This window comes from Taudactylus pleione, unplaced genomic scaffold (genome assembly GCF_031769625.1).
Source record: "Taudactylus pleione unplaced genomic scaffold, aTauple2 ptg001997l, whole genome shotgun sequence".
In the NCBI taxonomy this organism is placed as follows: domain Eukaryota; kingdom Metazoa; phylum Chordata; class Amphibia; order Anura; family Myobatrachidae; genus Taudactylus; species Taudactylus pleione.
Window position 1 is genome coordinate 294,921 of NW_028286393.1, and position 23,139 is coordinate 318,059.

A 23,139-nucleotide genomic window follows, 5' to 3' on the forward strand; every position below is an offset into this window, starting at 1 on the left:
GCGTGTGTGTGTATATATACACATACACACACATCATTGGCGTATCTATAATGGGTGCACGGTGTGCATGTACACAGGGAGGCCAAACCGCACACCCTGGCTGTGTTATGTACGGTTTTACAGCAGTTTTTTTTTTTTGGGGGGGCGAGACTGTTATTTTACTGCACGCACCTACCTGAAAGGAGCCGTACTGCATACTGGCGCTATATGAATGTTAATGACCATTTTGCACATCTCTTTCCTTTGTATATTGCTTCCTAGAAGGTGGGAAAACATCAAAGGTTATTTATACAGCAGGGATTCACAACTCCAGGCCTCAAGTACCACCAACAGGTCATGTTTTCTGGATGTCTTTAACTCGCTTGTGCATGATTAATCTATGTTGCTGGCTCAGTAATTATACCATCTGCTTCCAGACAGAAATCCTGAAAACATGACCTGTTGGGGGTTGAGGTTGGGAACAGAACCAATATTCCTGAGAATAACGTAGCACTGTGTATATGTAAGTACATTGTCACGGATTCCTGGTGAGCTGAACAGCCCCCATAGCACGGCTGCCTCCGCCGCGTGAGAAATGCGCCGTTATGCGGGATGAAGGCAGACTTGCGATAAACCTGCAGGACAAAGCACTCCACACGCAATTGGCTGTAGCAGCATTTTATTTACAAACAAACAGCAATCCCCATTGACTTTAGTTTATACCATAAAATAAAAAACAAAACAAAAAAAAGCCGTTTTACAAGCCAAAGTCATGTGACAAAAGGAAGCAGCACTGAAGTCATGTGACAAAAGGAAGCAGCGCTGAAGTTATATCACAAATCTTTAAAAAAAAAAAAAAATACAAGAGTAAAATATCATTTGAATAAATATTTTAAAATCATGCTATAAAATAATCCTTAATGGCAAGTTATTAGTTGTTACAGCATATGTTCGTAGCGAGCTTGAGATACTTCATACAGAAGTGCGGAGTTGTGAGGTTACTGGTTTATATTGCAAGTTAACCCCTCGCGGTTCCAGCCTGCAAGCTGGACCCGGAGGGGCTAATAACACGGAAGTCATTCAGAAGATTTGTATATTTAGTGACCCGGGGTGAGACCCTTTTAATGGTGCGATATCATCACCTCATTATAGGGGGCTTTAATATTATGACCATTTGTGGATTGCTCACCAACAAATATCTGGGTAACCGGACAGACCTATATGCAACCCAGGCGCATCCCCCCTTACATACAAATATGTCACTTACTGTATCACTTAGGTATCGTGTAAAACTCATTTATGATAGGTTGGGTAGCCGCAGCCAACCAGAGCCCCTCATATTAATATGAGCCCCTCCTACTAGGCGCAAATCATTATGTTGGGATAAAAACGCAAAATTTGGATGTAATCACTTTAGGAAACATTATAAAAAAAAAATCTGCACCACCTCCTGCAAGGTATAGACTGTCAGACACCACCCAGGATTGGGACTTGTATAGAAGCATTTGCCTTTATATAGTCACAGTACATTAGCATTACAAAATATATATATATTCGAAATAAAGCCGGCACTGCACAGGTTAAATAACATACAAATGCCTGGGTGCCCTCTGATGGTCCAAACAGGCGAAAATGTACACATGCAAAAAACAGCGGCACTCACAGGACTTGTAAAGACGACTCCAGACTCCCAAAGGTCAAGTTCAACGTTTCAGTCAAACGACTTTTATCAAGAACCTTGGGAGTCTGGAGTCTTCTTTACAAGTCCTGCGAGTGCCGCTGTTTTTGCATGTATATGTATGTACGCATTTGACCTGCCGTCTGTGTGGTTTTTTTGGACGAGTGCCGCCGGTCTGTATGTATGCATGTGTGTATAATATATATATATATATATATATATATATATATACACACACATACATACATACACACATACATATATATATATATATATATATTATATATACATACATACATATATATACACACATACATATATATATATCCTTTTCATGTGCAGAAGGTGGTACGTGATCCCTTATTATAACTGTTCCCATTGCTTAAAATCCTAAACAGATGACATTTTATGTTCATTTTAGAAACCTGTCCCTGCCCATATGAGACATAAAACAGGACAGGATCTATATATACGCAATGCTAAAAAATATCTCCAAATAAAATGCAGAAAAATGGGGTTTGGACAGAACCAAAACCGGCATAAATAACACGTACGCGCCTCCAGAAATGGGGCCAATCCTGGCTTTACCTCGCCCCATATCAACGTCTGCGCCCCATTTGGTCATGAACATTAAATATCCAACATTCTGAATGACTTGATACTGAAAATCTCAATATCCTGGTAATATGAAATATATGGTTTTCATCAACTGACATTATATAAAGAATTTACACACAAGTAAATCTCCAAATACTTTTTTCTTTTCTTATATATAAAATTTAATAAATAATCCTGACCAGTCAAAAGAGCACCATTAAAAGGGCGAGAATCCCTTAGAAAATAGAGTAGGGGGTTGCATATTTTAGTCCCTTTCGGTGGGTTCTGCTTTGAGAAAACCCTTAAAATAATGACACTAACTATATCACAGTCTATATATATATATATTTATAAAAATGAAAACAAAAAAGGAATTAAATACTTTATTTAAGTAAAGCTTGTGTGACATAGCACTATCCCCAGCCCTTAGATTGGGTGTTTATTCTCGCCTGCATCACAAATCGGCCGCACCTAAAAAAAAAAAAAAATCGTAAATGTAATCTGGAGTTTGGCGCGTACTGAGCGGCAGATTTGGGACTAACACCGTTTTGTTGTGGAGGTGACGTGTTCCGTGTAAACCGCACGGGAACGGATGGCGTCACCCAGCGACTCTACGCAGCCTGGGAGCGCGTTGGAGACTGGAATAACATGGATAGTGTATTTACAAAACAGTCAGTATACCGATACACAAAGACGCTGCATGATGCAGAATATCAAAGAGTTTAGGAACATTATTATAACTCATTTTTAAACCACAAACTATATAATGAGAAGAGCAGAAAATGTCCGATTTCACAGTCATTACAGGTTAAATATTTCGGTTTTGTTTTTTTTGTTGAGAGAGACAAGAAGAAAAATAAAAATTCACATTTCTTTAAATGTAAAGTAGCTTTTGACTTGAGGCCAGCAGTGGGTCTGGGCGCTGGGCATTGGAGCTGGCTGCCCGCTTATTGTGTGGAAGGTGTAACAGTGATGTACTAACGTAATACTGGATAGGAAGATTCATGTGGCGAGAGGTCTGTTACGTACTGTAGATATTTAGCAGATAACAGGCATAGCCTCGCGCTTACAGAGACGGCAGCCGTTCCGCATTAATAAATCCTATTCATTTGCAAGGTAGAAATAAATCACTAGTGTCCAGAGAATGAATAGGCTAAATAATGAATCCGCTGCGCTTATTATGCATGTAGGCGACACTTTCAAAATCCTGCCGAGGCGTTTCAACGTGACAAGGCACACTACGATGTATCTGTGAGTATCGGCCGCTGCGTGCATGTTACACGTATACGCTGGGGAAACCGGTTACTGAAGGGAAAGCGATTCTGTTACTATATTATGGAGGTGGTCAGATTACGCTGCGTCCCCACAAAGGAATAGCCCTGATCAGCACAGTGGCCAATCGCTGGAGCCCAGCAAGGCAGCGGGATTATAGCAACGCAAGGGGAAGGACCAATCTAAAACCTTGTGCGTAGAGTAGAGTAAGGAGAAAATAACCTAACATACAGTTCTGCATTATGGCTTAAATACCTCTCTTACCACAACCGGCTCAAGGAATGGGGGAAGGCTAAAAGCTGCCTTTGGGTCTAGAGGTTCTGTGTGTCGCTACGCAGTTGCGTACATCTGACAACGGACCTCCCTCTATTACAGTATGGCCAGTATAAAACACCCCCCGCACAAAGAGGCTCTGCTAAATAAATACAGGGTTCTACAGTAAGAGGTATGAGGTTTATCTGGAGTCAAAGAAAAACGCCGATTCCAGCAGTTTTCACATTTGTAAAAAGATCAGTCACCAGCCCCCAAGGACAGACATTAGCAGAGTACCGATGGACTTACAGGCGCGTTCTCTCTCGGAAAGTATTGAGCGCATTAGCAGAGGAGTATCCACAGCGCAGGACAGACCAGCAATCATGACCGTGCGTGTGAGGGCTAGTTCTGCGCAACCCAAGGAAGTGAGCGGATGATAAATGAGGCCGGATGCTACCCGCACAGTGGCCCGTCACATGGATAAACACTGCGCGGGAAGAGGAACATCACCGCTATGACGTTTCATTTTTCACACAGCTTTACAATAAGTTGTAAAAAGTAATTGTTGCTTTGGCGCTGTGAGCTACAAGGCTATTGTCACACTACCCCCCCCCCCCCCTTTATTTTTTAAACAAAAGAAAGTAAACTTTATTGGCTACCCCTATAAAACAACTTACAGTATACGGAAATATTGCCGTTTACTGCAGTCTTGAACAGTTACAGCCAATCTGGCGAGCATTCGTTGGATCCTAGGTGGTTTGGGGGGTGCTGTGTCAATGCACAAATATTTAGTCCAGCGGCCATTTGCTTTGGGTGTAGGCGTGGGGGTGCGCCACAATGTAGTGTGAGAAGACCCTGCGTGATGATAAAGATCAAAGCTGTGATGGATTACAGGAAGCTGATTCCTTCTTGATAGTGTTTAATACACGACTACCGAACCTATTATGGGGCAAGTTACGGGACAATTCCAAACGGCTACAGTTTTATCCCCATAATCGGAATCCACAAATATTTCCCCCAGTAGCAGCAACTTCTGGCCACAAAATACACGACACGAGGACTGAGGGCCAAATATACTAAGACGACAATCAGAGAAAAGGTTTACATGATTATAAACCCCCCTCTCCCAGCGCGCTCTGCCTTCGGTAACCATTGCGCGTCACTGCACAAAACAAATTTTTGCCCCACGAGTGGGTGGAGTCTACGTAGTATATAACGGACGGATGGACAGACGGAGCCCAGGAGAATTACTCGTTGCCCCTAATATAACCTATCCCAGCCTGCAGTGTGATATTACGGCAGCTTGGCAAAAAGTCGGTATCTGTACAATACAGATTAATATAGTCTCAGGGGAAAAGCAAAAAAATAAAAAATAAAAAGTAGAACTATGTATATATAAAATAAAAATTCAGCACCACAAACCGCAGCCTGGACTGCCTGCGACAGAACGCAACACGTTGTCAGCAACATCCAATTAGACGCTTGGCATCTGATCCGTGTTGTGCGACGAGAGGCAGGCGTGCGGAGAGCTTCACAGGAAATAAAGACGATCCCTTATATAGGGCCCATTTACTGCAAAGTGTTTGAAGTTCAGACTTCAATCGTACATTCGCTTCTTTACACAATATAACATTATAGGATTATGAACAGCTGCGACAACAGCGCGCCTGCATCATTTCAGCCTCTATACAAGGCGGTTTGGTGGGGAATATTGATTTTTCTACCAATGTGATCGCAATTCCGGATTTAGCGATCGGTGTACACAGACGGGTCACATACCAACATCCTTACAGATAACTTAAGGCTCCGAATTCACTAACCAAAAGGACCCATTTGATCTGATGGCTGGATATAGGTCTCCAATGGCGATATCACACATTTAAGCACGACCTATAGAATATGGGTGCAGCCAGGCGGATCGATGAGACCACCAAGGACTCCAGCAATGACTGCGATACGGTCTAGCGGTACTTCATGTAGCGCGGCCTTATAAACTAATGCACAGCATCCGTATACACCTACAAGGCCAACAAAAAAACTGCAATTTGTGTCTAGACAAACCACAAATAACCTGTATATTGGGAAGTGTATAATCACGTTGTAATAAAACAAATGACAGTAGATTGCGATACATTGTTTTGTTCCGATCAGTCAAGGGCACGGCTCTATTCCTAACCTTCCAGCGCAGCTATTCATAAACCATAGAGATATATAGAATTTCTCGTTTAATAAACACTTTCATTACGATAAAACAAAATCATTCACCAAATGACAAAACAAAAAAAACACCCCAAAAATCCCAGGAAACCCTCACTTTTCGCCTCTAGATATATATGCTTCTTCAGGAGTGCAATTGTACCCTGTCTCCTTACAAAAAGCAACAAAAACAGGACAAAATGATATATATTAAAAAAAAAAAACCCCAATGTAAAACAAGTACATTTAGTGTATCATCCAGAAACTTTATAAAGTCTTTGTATTACCAAGAAGCATTCCCAAAAAAACAAAGCATTAGGGAGTCGCTTTCGCTGTACTAAAGAGATTACCAAATAAGCAATAAGTAGTAAAAATAGGCATTAATATTACGTGTGCTTTGTACAGTGTGCCGCGGCACCTCGCCGTTACTCGGGCGTGGTCGTGACTGTGTGAATCTCAATGTTCGAGTCCATGTTCACTTCTGAACCCGAAGCGTCGTTTTGGTCTACGTAGCCGTCTGTTCTCTCTGGCGATTCTATCCGGCTCCTCACCTCCGCTACACCGGGGTGGTTTTTCCGTAAATGCTGATTCAGGGTGCCTTGGAAAGGAAAGCACTTGCCGCACACTTCGCACCGGAAAGGCTTGTCATCCGTATGCCCCCGTATGTGGTATTCCAGCTGGTCTTTCCGCGTGTATTTCTTACCGCAGAACTTGCACACGAATGGCGTGATCCCCATGTGTAGTCGCATGTGGCGGTCGAGACTCCCTTTTTGGTTGAAGGTCTTACCACAGTAGATGCAGATGAGTCTCTCGCTGTAGGGGTGCCAGTAACCCCGTGCGTTCCTCTCACGGGGGCTGCCCTCGTAATTTGGCGTGCTTACCACCGTTTCACTTTCAGGACTCTGAATGACATTGTGAACTTCGCCGGTTAGCACCGATGCCCTCTTTAGGCGCGCCCGGCCACCGCGGTAACAGCTAAGCATGGACCTGGAAGGGCTGGAGTTGCTCATGCCACCGTACGGCTCGGATATGTTGGTAGTTTGGGAAGCAGCTTGAGAATATGAATACGCATGTTGCAATACAGACCCGTACGTGCCTACATTCACCGTCACAACTTGTTCGCCGTCGACCAATTCAGTGTGGTAGCCATCGTCGCCCAACGAGGAGCTATCGGAGCAGCTTGGCCGATCCGATTTTTCGGCTTTCACTTTAACTTCAGCAGATTGGCTCTCGCGCACCGCGTCACCGTGTTCCGGATCGCCTTCTATCTGAATTTCATGTTCTGAAATGCTACCACTGCTGCCTCTGTCCGACTGACCCTCTTCCTGAGGACGGCTCCTTGCGCCTTTGTTAGCGATACCATCTAACTTCAGGTCATTGCCTATGATCGACTGTCTCACCTGCCCGCTATACGGTGGAGAAATGTCCACCGGGTTGGCAAAGTAACTGTCGTCTTTGACGCCGTTGTGGTTGATTTGGCTCTCTTCTCCACCGACTCCTACCACGCTGATTTTCGAGTGAATGCTCTCCAGAATGTGAGTGCACTTGTCGATGACGCACTGCATCTGCAGAAAGCTGGCTGCGGTTAGGTAGCTGACAACATCCTTTAGCTGTACGGACATTCTTCCAGTGTAGCAAAACGACAGCAATTGTTCAAAGACGTTGGGGTTTTTGATGACCGATATTGATAAGCCACTCATGGTGCTTAGTGCTGAATGGTCGCGGAAATAAGGGGAACTGGCGGCGAGGACGGCCTTGTGTGCGCGGAACGGCTGGCCCTGAATGTGGACGATTATGTCACACAGCTTCCCCTGCAGACGCAGCTCATTTAGCTGACTCAGGACTGTGTTGCTGTACTCCGGCACATCGAACTGGATGAAGCTGTTGCTGTCCATCTTGTCTGCTGAACAGGATTCTGCAAGAGAAGCACATGTGTCAGTATTGGTCCATGATTAATTACATCTTTATCCTACAGCTAAACAAGCTAGAATTACTGCTGATATACTCCATTTATCAGACATCAGTTTGAAAGGACCCTGCTGCTTCCACTATATAACGCTCAGGCTTCCTGCCCATCCCCCTCCTCACATCATGTCACATGCAGCCCTGTCCTCACTAACACATCACTCATCTCCTGATATACTCTGTGCTGCTGGGGACCCTGCTCCTCCCACTATATAACACTCAGTCTGTGGCTTTCTGCTGCCTCCATTCCCCTCCTCACATCATGTCACTGCCCCTGTCACATGCAGCCCTGACCTCACTAACACATCGGTCATCTCCTGATATACTCTGTGCTGCTGGGGACCCTGCTCCTCCCACTATATAACTATCAGTCTTTTACTTCCTGCTGCCTCCATTCCCCTCCTCACATCATGTCACTGCCCCTGTCCCATGCAGCCCTGTCCTCACTAACACATCCCTCATCTCCTGATATACTCTGTGCTGCTAGGGACCCTGCTCCTCCCACTATATAACTCTCAGTCTGTGACTTCCTGCTGCCTCCATTCCCCTCCTCACATCATGTCACTGCCCCTGTCACATGCAGCCCTGTCTTCACTTTCACATCACTCATCTCCTGATTTACTCTGTGCTGCTGAGTCACTGCTCCTCCCACTATATAACTCTCAGTCTGTGAATTCCTGCTGCCTCCATTCCCTACTCACATCATGTCACTGCCCCTGTCACATGCAGCCCTGTCCTCACTAATACATCACTCATCTCCTGATATACTCTGTGCTGCTGGGGACCCTGCTCCTCCCACTATATAACTCTCAGTCCTGTCCTCACTAACACATCATTTGATTATTCTATGATACTGAAATGATCAGAAAAACGATGAAGTCTCCTTGAAGATGATATATATATATGTACGTCTGTACAGAGCTGGCAGATGAATCATTGTAAGCTGGCCATACATTGATTGTACAAGAATTATATACCAAATATGATTTTACACCTAAACCAATCAAACAATGGTTATAATTATACTCCCCTAAAGGCAATATCACCAATCAAATAATTATTTTACTCCCCTATAGCTAGAAATCCAACCTTATCATTATAGTCCCGTAGCACTAAATCATATGATTAGGATGTATACATTAAAAAGGTCATTTAACCTTAGTACATACTTCTCTGTTCCTTACATTTCTGGTAATTGGCTCATCACATCTTGGTATTATAGCCAGACATAGCCTGAAGCTGGATATACTTCTGTAAATCTTGTACGATAGCGTCACAGTACAATTTTAGTACATATAAACAAATTCATTTTATTAAAGACAGTAATAAAATACAATTAGCAATGGTCTCATTCAGCTGCTATATCACCTATTCCAGATAATGTCACAATTGTGACCATATGTACAACCAGGTGAAAACAGAGCGTATTCACACAAGTTATTCCTCCACGAACATATTGGGGTTTATATAGCGGTAAAGTCTGAAGACCGTGATGAGTAATGAGTGTTGCTCAGTGACCTTTGGTATAAATGGTCATTTCTAATGATATTACACCCTCCAATCACTCGTTATACTCTGCAGGTACAGCCCGAAAGCCCTACTCTAGCGAGTCACTGCTTACTGGTTTATACAGGGATGGCGTAAGCGATTAGTCTGGTGCTTGTCGCAGGAGGTCCCCTCACCCAGCCGGTACAGTCTGCAGATGACAAACTGGTCTGGCAGCTCTGACTGGTGTGATCGCAACACTGCTCTCCAGCCTAATACTGTGCACCCCAGGACACCCCTGTCCTTCATCGTGTCCCCTCCCCCCACACACCTTAAACACGTCGCAGATTCCGCTTCACAAATATAAACCAGCTTCAGCAGACATCTCCCATTCCACGCTGTAGATCTTACATGGAGATAACCAGTAACATGTGCATGCAGCAGCCATGAGACGTAACATGTGCAGCTCGGACACCCCAGGGGCTGTGATGTCGCTGAGTGGGAGAGTTAGGGAACGTCGGACAATATCTCATGTTTTGCAAATTGTTTCTCAGCAAAGTCCTTTCCCTCCAACCAGTAATATCTGTTCCTTTGATGCACAGGGTCCTTATCCATGGAGGTACAACAGCCCCCATACAGCATGAACAAGACCCCAATACTTCTACTACTGTAAGTGGGGCAGGGGAGAGTATTCATCACCTACACGACACAATGATATCAACGAAACACCAGTAATCCTCCGTGACCTGTCTGCTGTGTTACCGGTGTAAGTCATGAGTGGGAACAGCCCGAGTACTGGCAGGTGCGTACTCAGTGCCGCTGTGACATCATCAGTCTTCTGCCATATTTGCTCTGAATGATCACGTGATGAGTTTCCCAGAGCAGCCTGCCCACACAGAGAGCCAGAGTAATAATGCCCAAGGCACATGCCAGGCGGAGGGGGAGCATTGGTTCCCCAATAACAGGTGTGTGATATACCTGTATACTGTAGGTTGTCCTATTGCTGGCAAATGTAAGTAACATGTTATATGGGCACATTCCTGGGATCAGCTCCCTCCAAGGGAGGCTGGAGTGACACCTGTGCGTTCTGCATTATCCGTGGAGGTGTGGAATCCCAGGTTTTCACATTTACACAGACCCAGCTGGAATAATCACTGGAGCACAGGAAGGGTTTAAAACTCTCACACCTGATGCTCCTTGCTCCTGATGCCGGATAAGCTGGTCAGGCGATAGGCCAGGGATGGTGGTTAGCATTAGGGAGCCAGGACTTGGAAGTTCTAAAGATATTGTAACTGCTGACTGTAAAGCACAAGGAGTGCTGGGTCATTGACTTTTATGTTTGTTTGATTACACTGCACAACAATGAAAATGTTTCCGATGTGACAATAGTTACTTCTAATTGAAGTCAGCATGAAAAGAATGAATATGACATGTAAAACTCTCAGTTAGCTCTGAGTTCCGAGATATAGCCCATGTATGATGCTGTAGGGGTATTCCTAGTGACGTGGGCAGAATGGAGAGAATCTTACCAGCAATCTGCGTTCTGCGCAGAGGGGGCGGGGCCTAATGACCCAATTAAATGAATCAGTTATTTGTCCCCTCCCCTATTCAAATATATGCGCTTCACGATATTACCCCCACAAGATAACTGTGGTGCACTGAGTGACAGCATAGGGAGCGATTCCACCAAGACATCTCAGCAATGGAACAAAGATATCAGGGGAGGTGACAGTGACAAGAGATGGCCCAGAGGAGGAGTACAAGCGCCAAGCAAAGAAAAAGCCCCCCCCCATGTATAGGCTACTATATTACATAGTACTTTCCTGCGCTATGTGTTCGTTTCCTACGCTGTGTGTTCGTTTCCTACGCTGTGTGTTCGTTTCCTACGCTGTGTGTTCGTTTCCTACGCTGTGTGTACGTTTCCTACGCTGTGTGTACGTTTCCTACGCTGTGTGTACGTTTCCTACGCTGTGTGTACGTTTCCTACGCTGTGTGTACGTTTCCTACGCTGTGTGTTCGTTTCCTACGCTGTGTGTTCGTTTCCTACGCTGTGTGTACGTTTCCTACGCTGTGTGTACGTTTCCTACGCTGTGTGTACGTTTCCTACGCTGTATGTGTGTTTCCTACGCTGTGTGTTCGTTTCCTACGCTGTGTGTTCGTTTCCTACGCTGTGTGTACGTTTCCTACGCTGTGTGTACGTTTCCTACGCTGTGTGTACGTTTCCTACGCTGTGTGTACGTTTCCTACGCTGTGTGTACGTTTCCTACGCTGTGTGTACGTTTCCTACGCTGTGTGTACGTTTCCTACGCTGTGTGTACGTTTCCTACGCTGTGTGTTTGTTTCGTTTTGTGGTCTTATTTACGATTAATTGAATTAAAACAACTTATTTATTTGCTATCAAGAAAATATCAGATTATTGTACAATAGCTTTTCACTATGACTACATTACTAATGTACATACAGTATAGTGCAAGTAGTGTACCTCAAAAAATAGAGCTAGTAAAAACATTCTGAAATCATTTGTTTTTCTTGACCTCAAATTAGTGCTGCGTGACTGTTAGTGCTGCGTGACTGTTAGTGCTGCGTGACTGTTAGTGATGCGTGACTGTTAGTGATGCGTGACTGTTTTTAGAAAGGAAACAAATTAAAAGTATTAACTTGTTGTACAGTGTTATTTTCCGCTATGTGCCTGTATGTGTCCAGGCCTATGCTCACGTATGCTAAGGTGCAGTGTCTGCCGCCATTAAAAGACTGTTTTACCGTATACCTGCCCGTCTAGAGTCCTCATTTCTATACCCAGCGTTACATAGGTTGTGTGGTCACAGACCCCAAATAACAGACAACCTAGAGTGTGGCGGGGGTTTTTCCTAAACATACAAACCATCATTCAATGACTTCATGTCCCTGGGGTATAGGTCTCCCTAGATGTTCTCAGATGATATCAATCATTTAGCATCTAGCGATGGTCACTATACAGAATCAGACAGATGGATCAGTGTTGCTGGACAGGCCGTACTGGATCCAATCTATAGCCCACACGACATCCATAGGTATATTCTGCTCCAACATTGAGGGGACATATTATTAACTTAATTTTCACCTATAACTTGTCACCCTGAAGCACGGTTGGTGTAGTTAGCATTACTGAGGTCATGGGCTCAATTCCCAGTCATGGCAGATCTGTGTAGAGTTTGTACATTCTCCCAGTGTTTCCTCCCACAGCCCCAGAAACATACTGGCAGGTTTATTGGCTTCTGCCAAAAACGTACCCTAGTGTGTGTGTCCATGTGACAGGGAATATAGAGTGTAAGCTCCCCTGGGGCAGGGACTGATGCCTGTGATTTATATTTACGGTGAGCTAGTCGGCATCCTCCCTGATGCTCGGTGCTTAGATCCGGACACGGCACAGGCAAGAGTATATCTGTATTTCAGCAGAAACCATACTATAAATATATTGAGCTTTCTGTACATTTCCAATTTAAATACAATGGTGGGAATTCAATTGTTTTCTCGCACTTGAAGTGACGTGGCGATATTGAATGGCTTGTACCGGTGGCCACAAGGTAATGGGCGCCTATTACTTATCGCACATGTCGCGCCAAATTTACCCGTAAAGCAGGTAAACCCATCAGAGAGTACTGGGAGTGGTGTGTTTTAGAGCCTGACGACTTCTCGCCCCTAAGGAGGTGCGAGCAGAAATAATGGCTCACGGGTGACCTGGCATATCCCAATTTGGTGAAAACCCCATTCAACAAACATAACGGAGTACCAAAGGTCTACATAGTGACTGGAGGCATAGCTAAAAAAACGTTCACCCAACAACAAAACCTCCTCCAGCACTGGTGTGAATAAGCCCCTAAGAGGCGTGCAATCAAAGCAGACAACCGCATAGTGTGTTGTGCAGGCTTGCGCTGACCTATGGAATTTCTTTACCCAGATAACGCATTAGTGCGCCTGCGATATATGAAGTGGAGACAGACGGCAATCGCACCACTTATCGTCCAGGAAATGATCAGGTAGATTAAAGGGAGCAGAATCACACGATAGCCCTGCCGGCCCCCTCCCACCATTATTAGATTATAGCTGACAAGAGCACGACAGAGGAATCCTGTAATGAGTAATATTCTGCAGTGTAGGAAATGGTTATTGCATCGAGACACTAATCCTTAAATAAATATCAGACTGGGTGCCAATAATCTGCCATGTGCTGGGAACAATGAGGCTCGGAAGGGCAGTGAGACATTTAAATAAGCGCATTCGCTTCAGCACTTCTTCCGTACGAAACAATGAAAACTAATTGCCCCAGGGAATCTGTAACCGAGACGATGGCTTCCTCATCCACTAACAAGACGTGTGCAGGAATCTTCGGGAGCCGCAGCGAAGTAGGTTAGCGGGGAGGGAGGACGCGCGGGTGTTTTGTGCTGTGAAGACATATTGAGATTCACGCCGGCCACATTTACATTCAGACATTCTCGCTGCATTCATTCATTTGCATAGATCTGAAGTGTCGTTTTCATCTGCTGCATATTATGTTCAGGGCTAGGGGAGGAACGGAGGATTTCTGCACACGGAAGAATGGGGCACACATGCTGGGGTAACGGGCGCTGTGAATCGGGACGCGCACTGACGTGCTTAAGGGAGATTTATAAAGTACTTTAAGCATCTCTGTAAAGTGCAAAATAAGGAAATCAGGCACCAAGTCACAGTGGAAGCAGCCATATTGTACACTCACTAGGAGCATCACTGAGATATGATAACGGGTCTCATATCTTGTGATCACTATTAGTACAATTAGGGCACGATTCAATCAACGGAAATTGAATAGCGCAGGGAAGGAGCTCCCGAAGTTATTCAATTCAGCGCTGTATTTTTGTCGGAGAATGACGGTTCTCGTGCCCTAAGCATGGGTGTTTAGTTGCGTGAACCAGCATTCTCCGACTAAACTGCCCAGCGCAATGCTGTTTCCGCAGCGCTATGGGCAAAAAACAGCATTGTACCTGTAGTTTTGTTGGATTTCTGCTCGCACGCTAGGAGGGATGCGAGAAGAAATCCTTAGTCGGGGTTAACAGCGTGCTGAATTTAATCAAGCTCTGTGACGTAGCTGTATGCAAACCACTATTACAATCAGAATACACAACCACCTACAACATAGGCAAACAGTGCATTTAGCCTGAACACTGATGAAAGGGAATACGGACCCCAAGTGACATTTAAATATACATATTACGCTGTGTTTATATTTCCCGCCTCCCCTCTAACAGGCTGGTAACACATTCACCATGAACACGACGTAAATGACGGAAACCTGATGCTTTCTCTGCTGTCCCTACAATACATTCCCTGAACCACCATTGCCCTACAGGCAAAGTCACAGTGACTGTGGTTATAGGACTGTAACCGATGTAAAGTCCACAGTGAGCGAAGGTCAGACCCTGCTTGTCACAATTATCCCAGGACAGGGTGCAAAACAGACCCGGCGACAGGAAATAGCACAGCCTGTTTTTAGGAAACTCTCCAAGTTCTACCAATATGTAACAAACAGGCATAAAATGAGCAGAACAGAAATTGATGCGTATGTCATTTATTGTGTAGTGCGGACGCATTCAGACACTACCAGTTATCACCCGCTAAGGGGCTGCAATCCCACCCGTCTCACCTTCCCAACAAAACAGATGTAAGACCATCTGGGTGGGAAGACACCCCTGCCCTTCTTGCCATACGCCTGAAACTCAGACACGGGGCTCACCAAAGCCAAACTCCTAATAACTTGTGTAACACCGGGTCTTAGATTCAGCTCAGAAGACAGCGTAAGATACATATATAATATATCCTAACCAGATGATTAGTAGAAATCCAACATATGTACAAATGTGTTCACCCAGACTACCAACATTACAGATGAGGATTGTTGCGCAGGACGCGGGATAGGCGCTTCGTATCTGTGCTACTTTATGTTTAACGCGTTGCCAGCTCTACGTAATGAATTAACTGCAGCTACCTACGGCAATGCCGATCACTGCGAGTCACGTGGACAGAACAGTTGCTCATGACATAAGGAATAAGAGCCAGGCACAACCTGCATGCATTCTGATGAGCAGAAAATATGTTATTATGCCAAAATCTCATTTAGCAAGACATACTGTGCCATAGCCACGCCAAGTGCATTTACAGCAATAATACTACATCTCTTTCATAGTGATAATTTCAATTAAACTATTTTTTTCTTGGGAAAAACCAGCTACATGACATTGTGCCTTGTGATTGGTGCGCTCCTGCAGTGGACCCTCTTGACTGTACTTTGTGATTGGTCCGCTCCTGCAGCGGACCCTCTTGACTGTGCTTTGTGATTGGTTCGCTCCTGCAGCGGACCCTCTTGACTGTCCTCTGTGATTGGTTTGCTCCTGCAGCGGACCCTCTTGACTGTCCTCTGTGATTGGTTCGCTCCTGCAGCGGACCCTCTTGACTGTGCTTTGTGACTGACTCACTTGCTCTATTCCATCTAGACTTAGATATAAACTGCATTATTCCTCACATAATAACCTTAACTCAAAGCTAAAAGAGCGCACGACTGAAGCACAGAAGCCGGAATATACCACAGGCCGAGTATAATGTGGTGTCTCCATACAGCAATGCATTAGCAGCACAGATCACCCCTCATTACTATGCGACAACGTGTGAGGGGACTGAAGGCTGCAAATAGATCACCAAAGTGCAGCAGTCGGACTTTACCCTTAGTGACCTGTGTGAACGTACAAACTAGGTCAAAAATCAACTCTAGATTCCTTGAAAGCAGTTTGACGCTGTGTTCAATGTTGTTCCTGTGTTGTTCATGTGATGTTCATGTGATGTTTGGGAGCCGGTGAATTTCCAATACCTGCACGGCGTTCCACAGTTCAGGCACCAGTTTATACAGCACCTTAGTCTGTATCTGTGGATCTTCTGAATACATTATTGTGTAAGTGGGGAGAAGAAGCCAGAAGCCTCCAGGCTCTTTTAGGGCTCGCGTGTAAGAGGCTCCCGCCTAGGATACATTGGCTCTGAGGGGCTGTATCTGCTGCCAAAAGTAATGTAGCCTATATCTTCATTATCACACCGCTGAGATTGTCACTCCTGGGCATCTCCCCCTCATGAGGCAGTGAGAGAGACCCCCGAATCTGTATGACTAGTGAGATGGCCATGTCTCTCCACCTTCCACCACAGAACGGTCCCAGGACCCTGAATGTGCCTCTATGGTCACCTGTTATATCATCCCATTGTTCCAGCAGATTGCGCAAACCTGCTCTACCTACATCACACGACCAACACCCACAGCGCATGAAGCACACGGCGGCTCTTTATACATAACCTATTATATTCATTATGGAAGGTTTATATATATATCAAAAAAAAAAGTTTGGAGAAAGTGACATTATTTCCATCGCACTATGGATGCACAAAGGGTATTGTACATTTGATGACCGCCAACTGTTTACAAAGACTCTTAATAAATAGAAATGTGATGTAAAGGAGACACCCGTAAAGGTAAGTATTGTAAGGGATAAAGACACCAGAGGCCTTTTCATAGTCTGCCTATAATGAAATCACGCGGAGCTGTGACGGCTGAACGCAAATGATCTAACGGCAGCTCCTTGGCCGTGTAAGGATATTGGAGGCTCAGGAAAAGATTCAGACTAACACGTTCTCAGTAACAAAGCATTAAACTTGATGCACGCGGTAAAGGCGCATTTAGTGTTACGCTTTCTAAGCGTTGCATCGGCACTGCCATTGTCTAACACAGTAAGCTGGTACACTATTTTGGAGAGGTACCATTGACGGACTTCAATTGCGAAGCGCTTTTCATGCATTTACTGACACGTGCAAAGTGATGGGCTGTAAGAGACGCCATTTTATATATAGGACTTTTGTAACACAACAAAACCCCATCTCCTAACATCCCTCCATATTACCATAGTCTAACACACAACCATTTCACAAACCGCACCATGTCCACTTCCAGCATGTGGCAATCAGTGGGCCTGGGGGCAGAGGATGTCATCAAGTTTACAGAGAGAAGCGTGATATTCACCACAGCCAAGTGCCACAGGCAGGTATTACTAATTCATGTCAGGGACGGGGAGTCAGTCACGGCAGCGTATACAGATGCACATGCAGAGGTGTACCACTAGAGGAACCAGAGAGCACTAACTATGATGTGGCTACACCTGGGCATGGGGGGGGGGGGGGGGGCGCCAGGCATACAGACACGGGGGGGGGGCACCAGGCATACAGACACGGAGGGGGGGGGGCACCGGGCACACAGACACGGGGGGGGGCACCAGGCACACAGACACGGGGGGGGGGGGCACCAGGCACACAGACACGGGGGGGGGGGGCACCAGGCACACAGACACGGGGGGGGGGCATCAGGCACACAGACACGGGGGGGGGCATCAGGCACACAGACACGGGGGGGGGCATCAGGCACACAGACACGGGGGGGGCATCAGGCACACAGACACGGGGGGGGGGCACCAGGCACACAGACACGGGGGGGCACCAGACATACAGACACGGGGGCCATACAGCAGCATTAGAAAGTTTGCAAACAAACCAATGTTACACAATACTATAAATAAAATCCCAAATGATTTACACTAAGGTGCGAAGGGGTTTAGGGACAGACAGGATGGGGACTTTGTTTTTCATGAAGTGCATGTTGGGGATGAGTTTAGAAGCCTTGGAGGGCTGATGGGGATTCAGTCCACACAATAGACAGTTACATTACAGGGGACTGTAACCTGAGAGCTCTGCCTGCTGGGGAAACTCAGGGAATGCTAGTAGCTGGGGGGAGGGGGTGCTATAAAACCTTGCTAATCGGAACCAAAAACACCAGAATAGTTTGGCATCTCAGATGTAGCTGAGCAACATCAACCAAGTTTTAGTGCATTGACTTAGTAAGTGACAGGGGTATTACAACACTACTGGGGTAATGCAAATGCCATAACCGAGGCAAGGTGGTTTGTGATGATGAGAGGGGGCGAAGACAGTTTGAGACAAGGTAATGAGGAAATGGTATAGGAGGTAGGTCGGAGTGGTTGAAGGGTGATGGCAAGGGTGAGGTATAGGCAAGGGTGTGGTGAAAGCAAGGCCAGGGTGAAGGAAAGGTATAGAAAAGGGTGAGGCGGGGGAGGGGTATAGCAAAGTGCAGGGTGGGGGAATAGCAAAGCGCAGGGTGGGGGAGGGGTGTAGCAAAGCGCAGGGTGGGGGAGGGGTGTAGCAAAGCGCAGGGTGGGGGAGGGGTGTAGCAAAGCGTGGGAAGGGAGAGAGCAAAGGGATGGGGGTGTCTGGTATAAACAGGAGCTGGGGGAGGGGGGCAAGGACAGCACGGGGGAGTGGAGGGGGGCAAGGACAGCACGGGGGAGTGGAGGGGGGACGGCATGGGGGAAGGGAGGGGGGACAACATGGGGGAAGGACAGCAGGGGGGGGTCAGCAAAGGGGGACAGCAAAGGGAGGGGGGAAGGGGGACAGCAAAGGGGGGGGGGGGGGGGAGGGGAGGGGGACAGCAAAGGGGGGGAGGGGAGGGGGACAGCAAAGGGGGGGGAGGGGAGGGGGACAGCAAAGGAGGGGGAGGGGAGGGGGACAGCAAAGGAGGGGGACAGCAAAGGGGGGGAGGGGGACAGCAAAGGGGGGGAGGGGAGGGGGACAGCAAAGGGGGGGAGGGGGGACACCAAAGGGGGGGAGGGGAGGGGGACACCAAAGGGGGGGGAGGGGGGACACCAAAGGGGGGGGAGGGGGGACACCAAAGGGGAGGGGGAGGGGAGGGACGGGACAGGGGGGGGAGGGATAGGGGGAGGGGAGGGTGACAAGGGGGTAGGGACAGCACAGGGAGGGATAGGTCATGAGGGGGTAAGGTGATGAGAGGACAGGGACAGCATGGGGGGAGGGCGATGAGAGGGAGTGGCAGTAGGGGGGAAGGGTGATGAGGGGGTAGGGACAGCACGGGGGGATGAGGGGGGAGGGACAGCACGGGGGGGTGATGGGGGGGAGGGACAGCACGGGGGGGTGATGAAGGGGAGGGACAGCATGGGGGGGTGATGAAGGGGAGGGACAGCATGGGGGGGTGATGAAGGGGAGGGACAGCATGGGGGGGTGATGAAGGGGAGGGACAGCTCGGTGGTGGAGGGTGATGAGCGGGTGGGAACAGCACGGGGAGGACGCGGTAAAAGGGCTGTCGGGCGGGCAGGCCGTGGAGGCGGGGTGAGCGCGCCGTGCTCCCCGGGCTGGGGTCTCCAGAATGAGAGGGAGCGTCTGTGCGAGCGTCTTGATGGGTAATGTGGAGGGGATCCGAGTCTCACCTGCCGGGGATGAGCCGCCTCTCTCCTCCTCACATAGCTCCGGAGGCTCCGGCCGGGGCCTAGCGCGATGCTCCGCTCTCCTCAGCTGCCGGAAACGCTCTCAGGCCGCGCCCAGCGGACACTTCCGGGTCGGCGTCTCCTGCAGGCCACGCCCAGCGCGTCACCTCGAGATACACAGGGACAAGCTGTTTTTTGTTTTTTTTTGTCTATTTTCAAACAACTTTATTGTCCCTAATCCAGGCAGATGCTGCATGCTTGGTGGAATAAACCTATTACTATAGTCCAGGCCTGGCCAACCTGTGGCTCGCCAGCTGTTGTGAAACTACAAGTCCCAGCATGCCCTGCTACAGTTTTGCTATTAGGGAATTTCTAAAACTGTTGCAAGGCATACTGGGACTTGTAGTTTCACAACAGCTGGAGAGCCACAGGTTGGCCAGGCCTGCTATAGCATATGTGTTTGGAGAATGTGCAGAATATCTTCTTATATATGGCAGCAACTTTCCATCACATAGGCTGCACTGTGAGTGCTATAGTCACCAGTTTTATTCATTTTATAGGTAATAAATCAGCCTGGTAGACCCTGGGCTTACTGGGGCCAGTGCTTGGCCTCCTATGAGTCCAACTGCTGCCACCCTCTGTATAAGTGCATACCTCCCAACATGACCCTCTGTATAAGTGCATACCTCCCAACATGACCCTCTGTATAAGTGCATACCTCCCAACATGACCCTCTGTATAAGTGCATACCTCCCAACATGACCCCATGTATAAGTGCATACCTCCCAACATGACCCTCTGTATAAGTGCATACCTCCCAACATGACCCTCTGTATAAGTGCATACCTCCCAACATGACCCTCTGTATAAGTGCATACCTCCCAACATGACCCTCTGTATAAGTGCATACCTCCCAACATGACCCTATGTATAAGTGCATACCTCCCAACATGACCCTATGTATAAGTGCATACCTCCCAACATGACCCTCTGTATAAGTGCATACCTCCCAACATGACCCTCTGTATGAGTGCATACCTCCCAACATGACCCTCTGTATAAGTGCGCAGATAATTATATTCATTTCTGGAAATCATGGCTTCACCGCTTTTCTTCCCGTTTCCAGAACTAAATAAATGGGAATGAAAGATGAGACCACAAAAAGGTGCCGGTATGACGTACGTACCCCCCACAGCAACAGGAAACATGCTCCTAACCCTAACCCAGGACATTATTACACCCCTAGCCATGCTGATCTCTACCAGGGATCTACTGGATATCCGGAACACCAAACCTGGCTGCATAGAGATCCCTAAGCTGGCCCAGTCGAAGAAAGAGATAACACCGTCCTTCCCATAAATCCAGCTTCCCGGTGAATATTGCGGCCTTCTTCTACATTCTATAGTACCAGACTTTTTAGAATTATACAAACTATAACCCCCCCCCTTACACAATCCCCCTATCTCAACCTCACAAGGAAATGCGCTGCCTACAATTCCACCATCTCATTTCTGGCCTAGCCCGGATGATAACAATATGTCTGACATATTCTACCACAGCTCTGCACCGATGATCAGCTGTGCTTTGGTCATGGACGCCATTCAGTCCGAGCAACCCAGACAGCGATGGCTGCCATTTATAGCCTCCTCCCAACAGAATACTACGCCTATGCTTCTACACGCCCAGGTAATGCTCCCACCTGGGATAAACCTGCTGCGATCCCTCCGTTCCTGCCGGCAGCTGCAGCCACAGTGGGTTTCTATGGGGGGGAAGTGACAGATTTACCAGCTTCCGGAATGCAAAACATTCCGGAGATTGCCCCCTCCCCCCCGCAGCTAACGCCTGTTGTGACCGGGATGTAGTTACCTTGCCGACGGATGGGATGCCGACAGTTGAAATCCCGGCGTCGGAATCCGGACCCTGGACTAAACATAGGCGCCAAAATCCCGACGCCAGTTTAGACACAGACGCCTGAATCCCAACAGCCAGCATCCTGAACAAAGTATAGCGGGGCTGGGTTAGGTGTTAGCCGTGCGGAGGGTTAGTTCTAGGCACCACTGGAGGTTTAGGCGCCGGGGGGGAGGTTTTCAGGAGGTTGGGGTTATGCTACGGGCAGGGGGAGTTAGGGTTAGACACTAAGGGTAGAGGGTTAGGTTTAGGCACTAACAGGGAGGGTTAGTTCTAGGCACCCCTGGAGGATTAGGCTCCGGGAGGGGGAGCAGGAGGTTAGGGTTACACTACGGGCAGGGGGAGTTAGGGTTAGACACTAAGGGTGGAGGGTTAGGTTTAGGCACTAACAGGGAGGGTTAGAATGCAAGAAAGGAGGGTTAGAGGGAGAAGGGGGGAGGTTAGCATAGTTACGTACCCCTGTTGTTGGAGTATTGAGCATTGGGATGTCGCTGACGATATATTGACAGCTGGTATCCCGACTGGCGGTATTTCATACCCAAACCGTTGTAACCTATGGGCTACACTAAGCATAATTCACCGGCAGTGGGTTCAGCTGGAAGCCTCCCCAGAAATGGCGGCCGTGCATGTGCAGGCAGCGGGACTAGCAATGCGCAGTAGCCTCGGCAGCACTCCGGACACATCACAGGGACGGATGGGTTCCTTTCTGAGCCTCTGTCCCTGTGAGTGCTGGATAATACATTCCAGCGCTAAGGTAGCTTCAAGCAATGCGATCATGGGCGGTAATATAATGCCCAGAACACCCTGCAAATCATTAATAAATGGGCCCCTATCTGTGACTGAGTGGCCTATTCATCAACACTAAAATAACGTTTTTAAGGACATTTTCCTTAAATAACGTTATTTTGGTATTCATGTAGCCACTTAGCACAGGAGATATCACAGATATCTCCTTGCTAAGTTCCCCTGCGTTAATTTCCACGCTCCCCATACATTAGTATGGGTACATTAGTATGGGTACAGTAGTATGGGTACATTAGTATGGGTACATTAGTATGGGTACATTAGTACATTAGTATGGGGATGTGGAAATTGTGGTATTCATCAAATTCCGAAAATTATGAATTTTTGGAATTTGATGCAGTTACTATTCGCCACTGTGAGGTGGCGAATAGCAGAATCGACTTACCTGTATCCACGTGTGCAGGTCCCCCGACGAGTCCCTCCGGTGCTCTGCTCCGTCCTCAGGCTCCGGAGGCTGGTCTGTCATGTGTGCTCCCCAGCAGAGCACAAGAAAGTTTAGAAAAAGAAAAAAAAATTTTTTTTTTCTAATCTGTCATGTGGTCTGCCGGGAAACCACATGACAGCGCAGCAGGACGGAGCCGGAGGCTGCTGCGCGGACAGGTAAGTTGGGGGGGGGGGGAGGTGAGCGGAGGGTAGGGGTACACAAACTTAACGCATCTGTAGGCAGTGCTG

General features: G+C 47.3%; 1 protein-coding gene across 1 annotated transcript; it reads right to left on the bottom strand.

The window, feature by feature from the left end:
• Nucleotides 1–641: 641 nt before the first annotated feature.
• On the bottom strand, nucleotides 642–19,920 carry ZBTB34 (zinc finger and BTB domain containing 34). The gene is made up of 2 exons (XM_088465571.1): nucleotides 19,759–19,920; nucleotides 642–7,889 (listed from the first exon to the last, which is right to left on the bottom strand). The coding sequence occupies exon 2, from the start codon at nucleotides 7,867–7,869 to the stop codon at nucleotides 6,400–6,402; it is 1,470 nt and encodes a 489-aa protein (XP_088321697.1). The 5' UTR covers nucleotides 7,870–7,889; nucleotides 19,759–19,920; the 3' UTR covers nucleotides 642–6,399.
• Nucleotides 19,921–23,139: the final 3,219 nt, after the last annotated feature.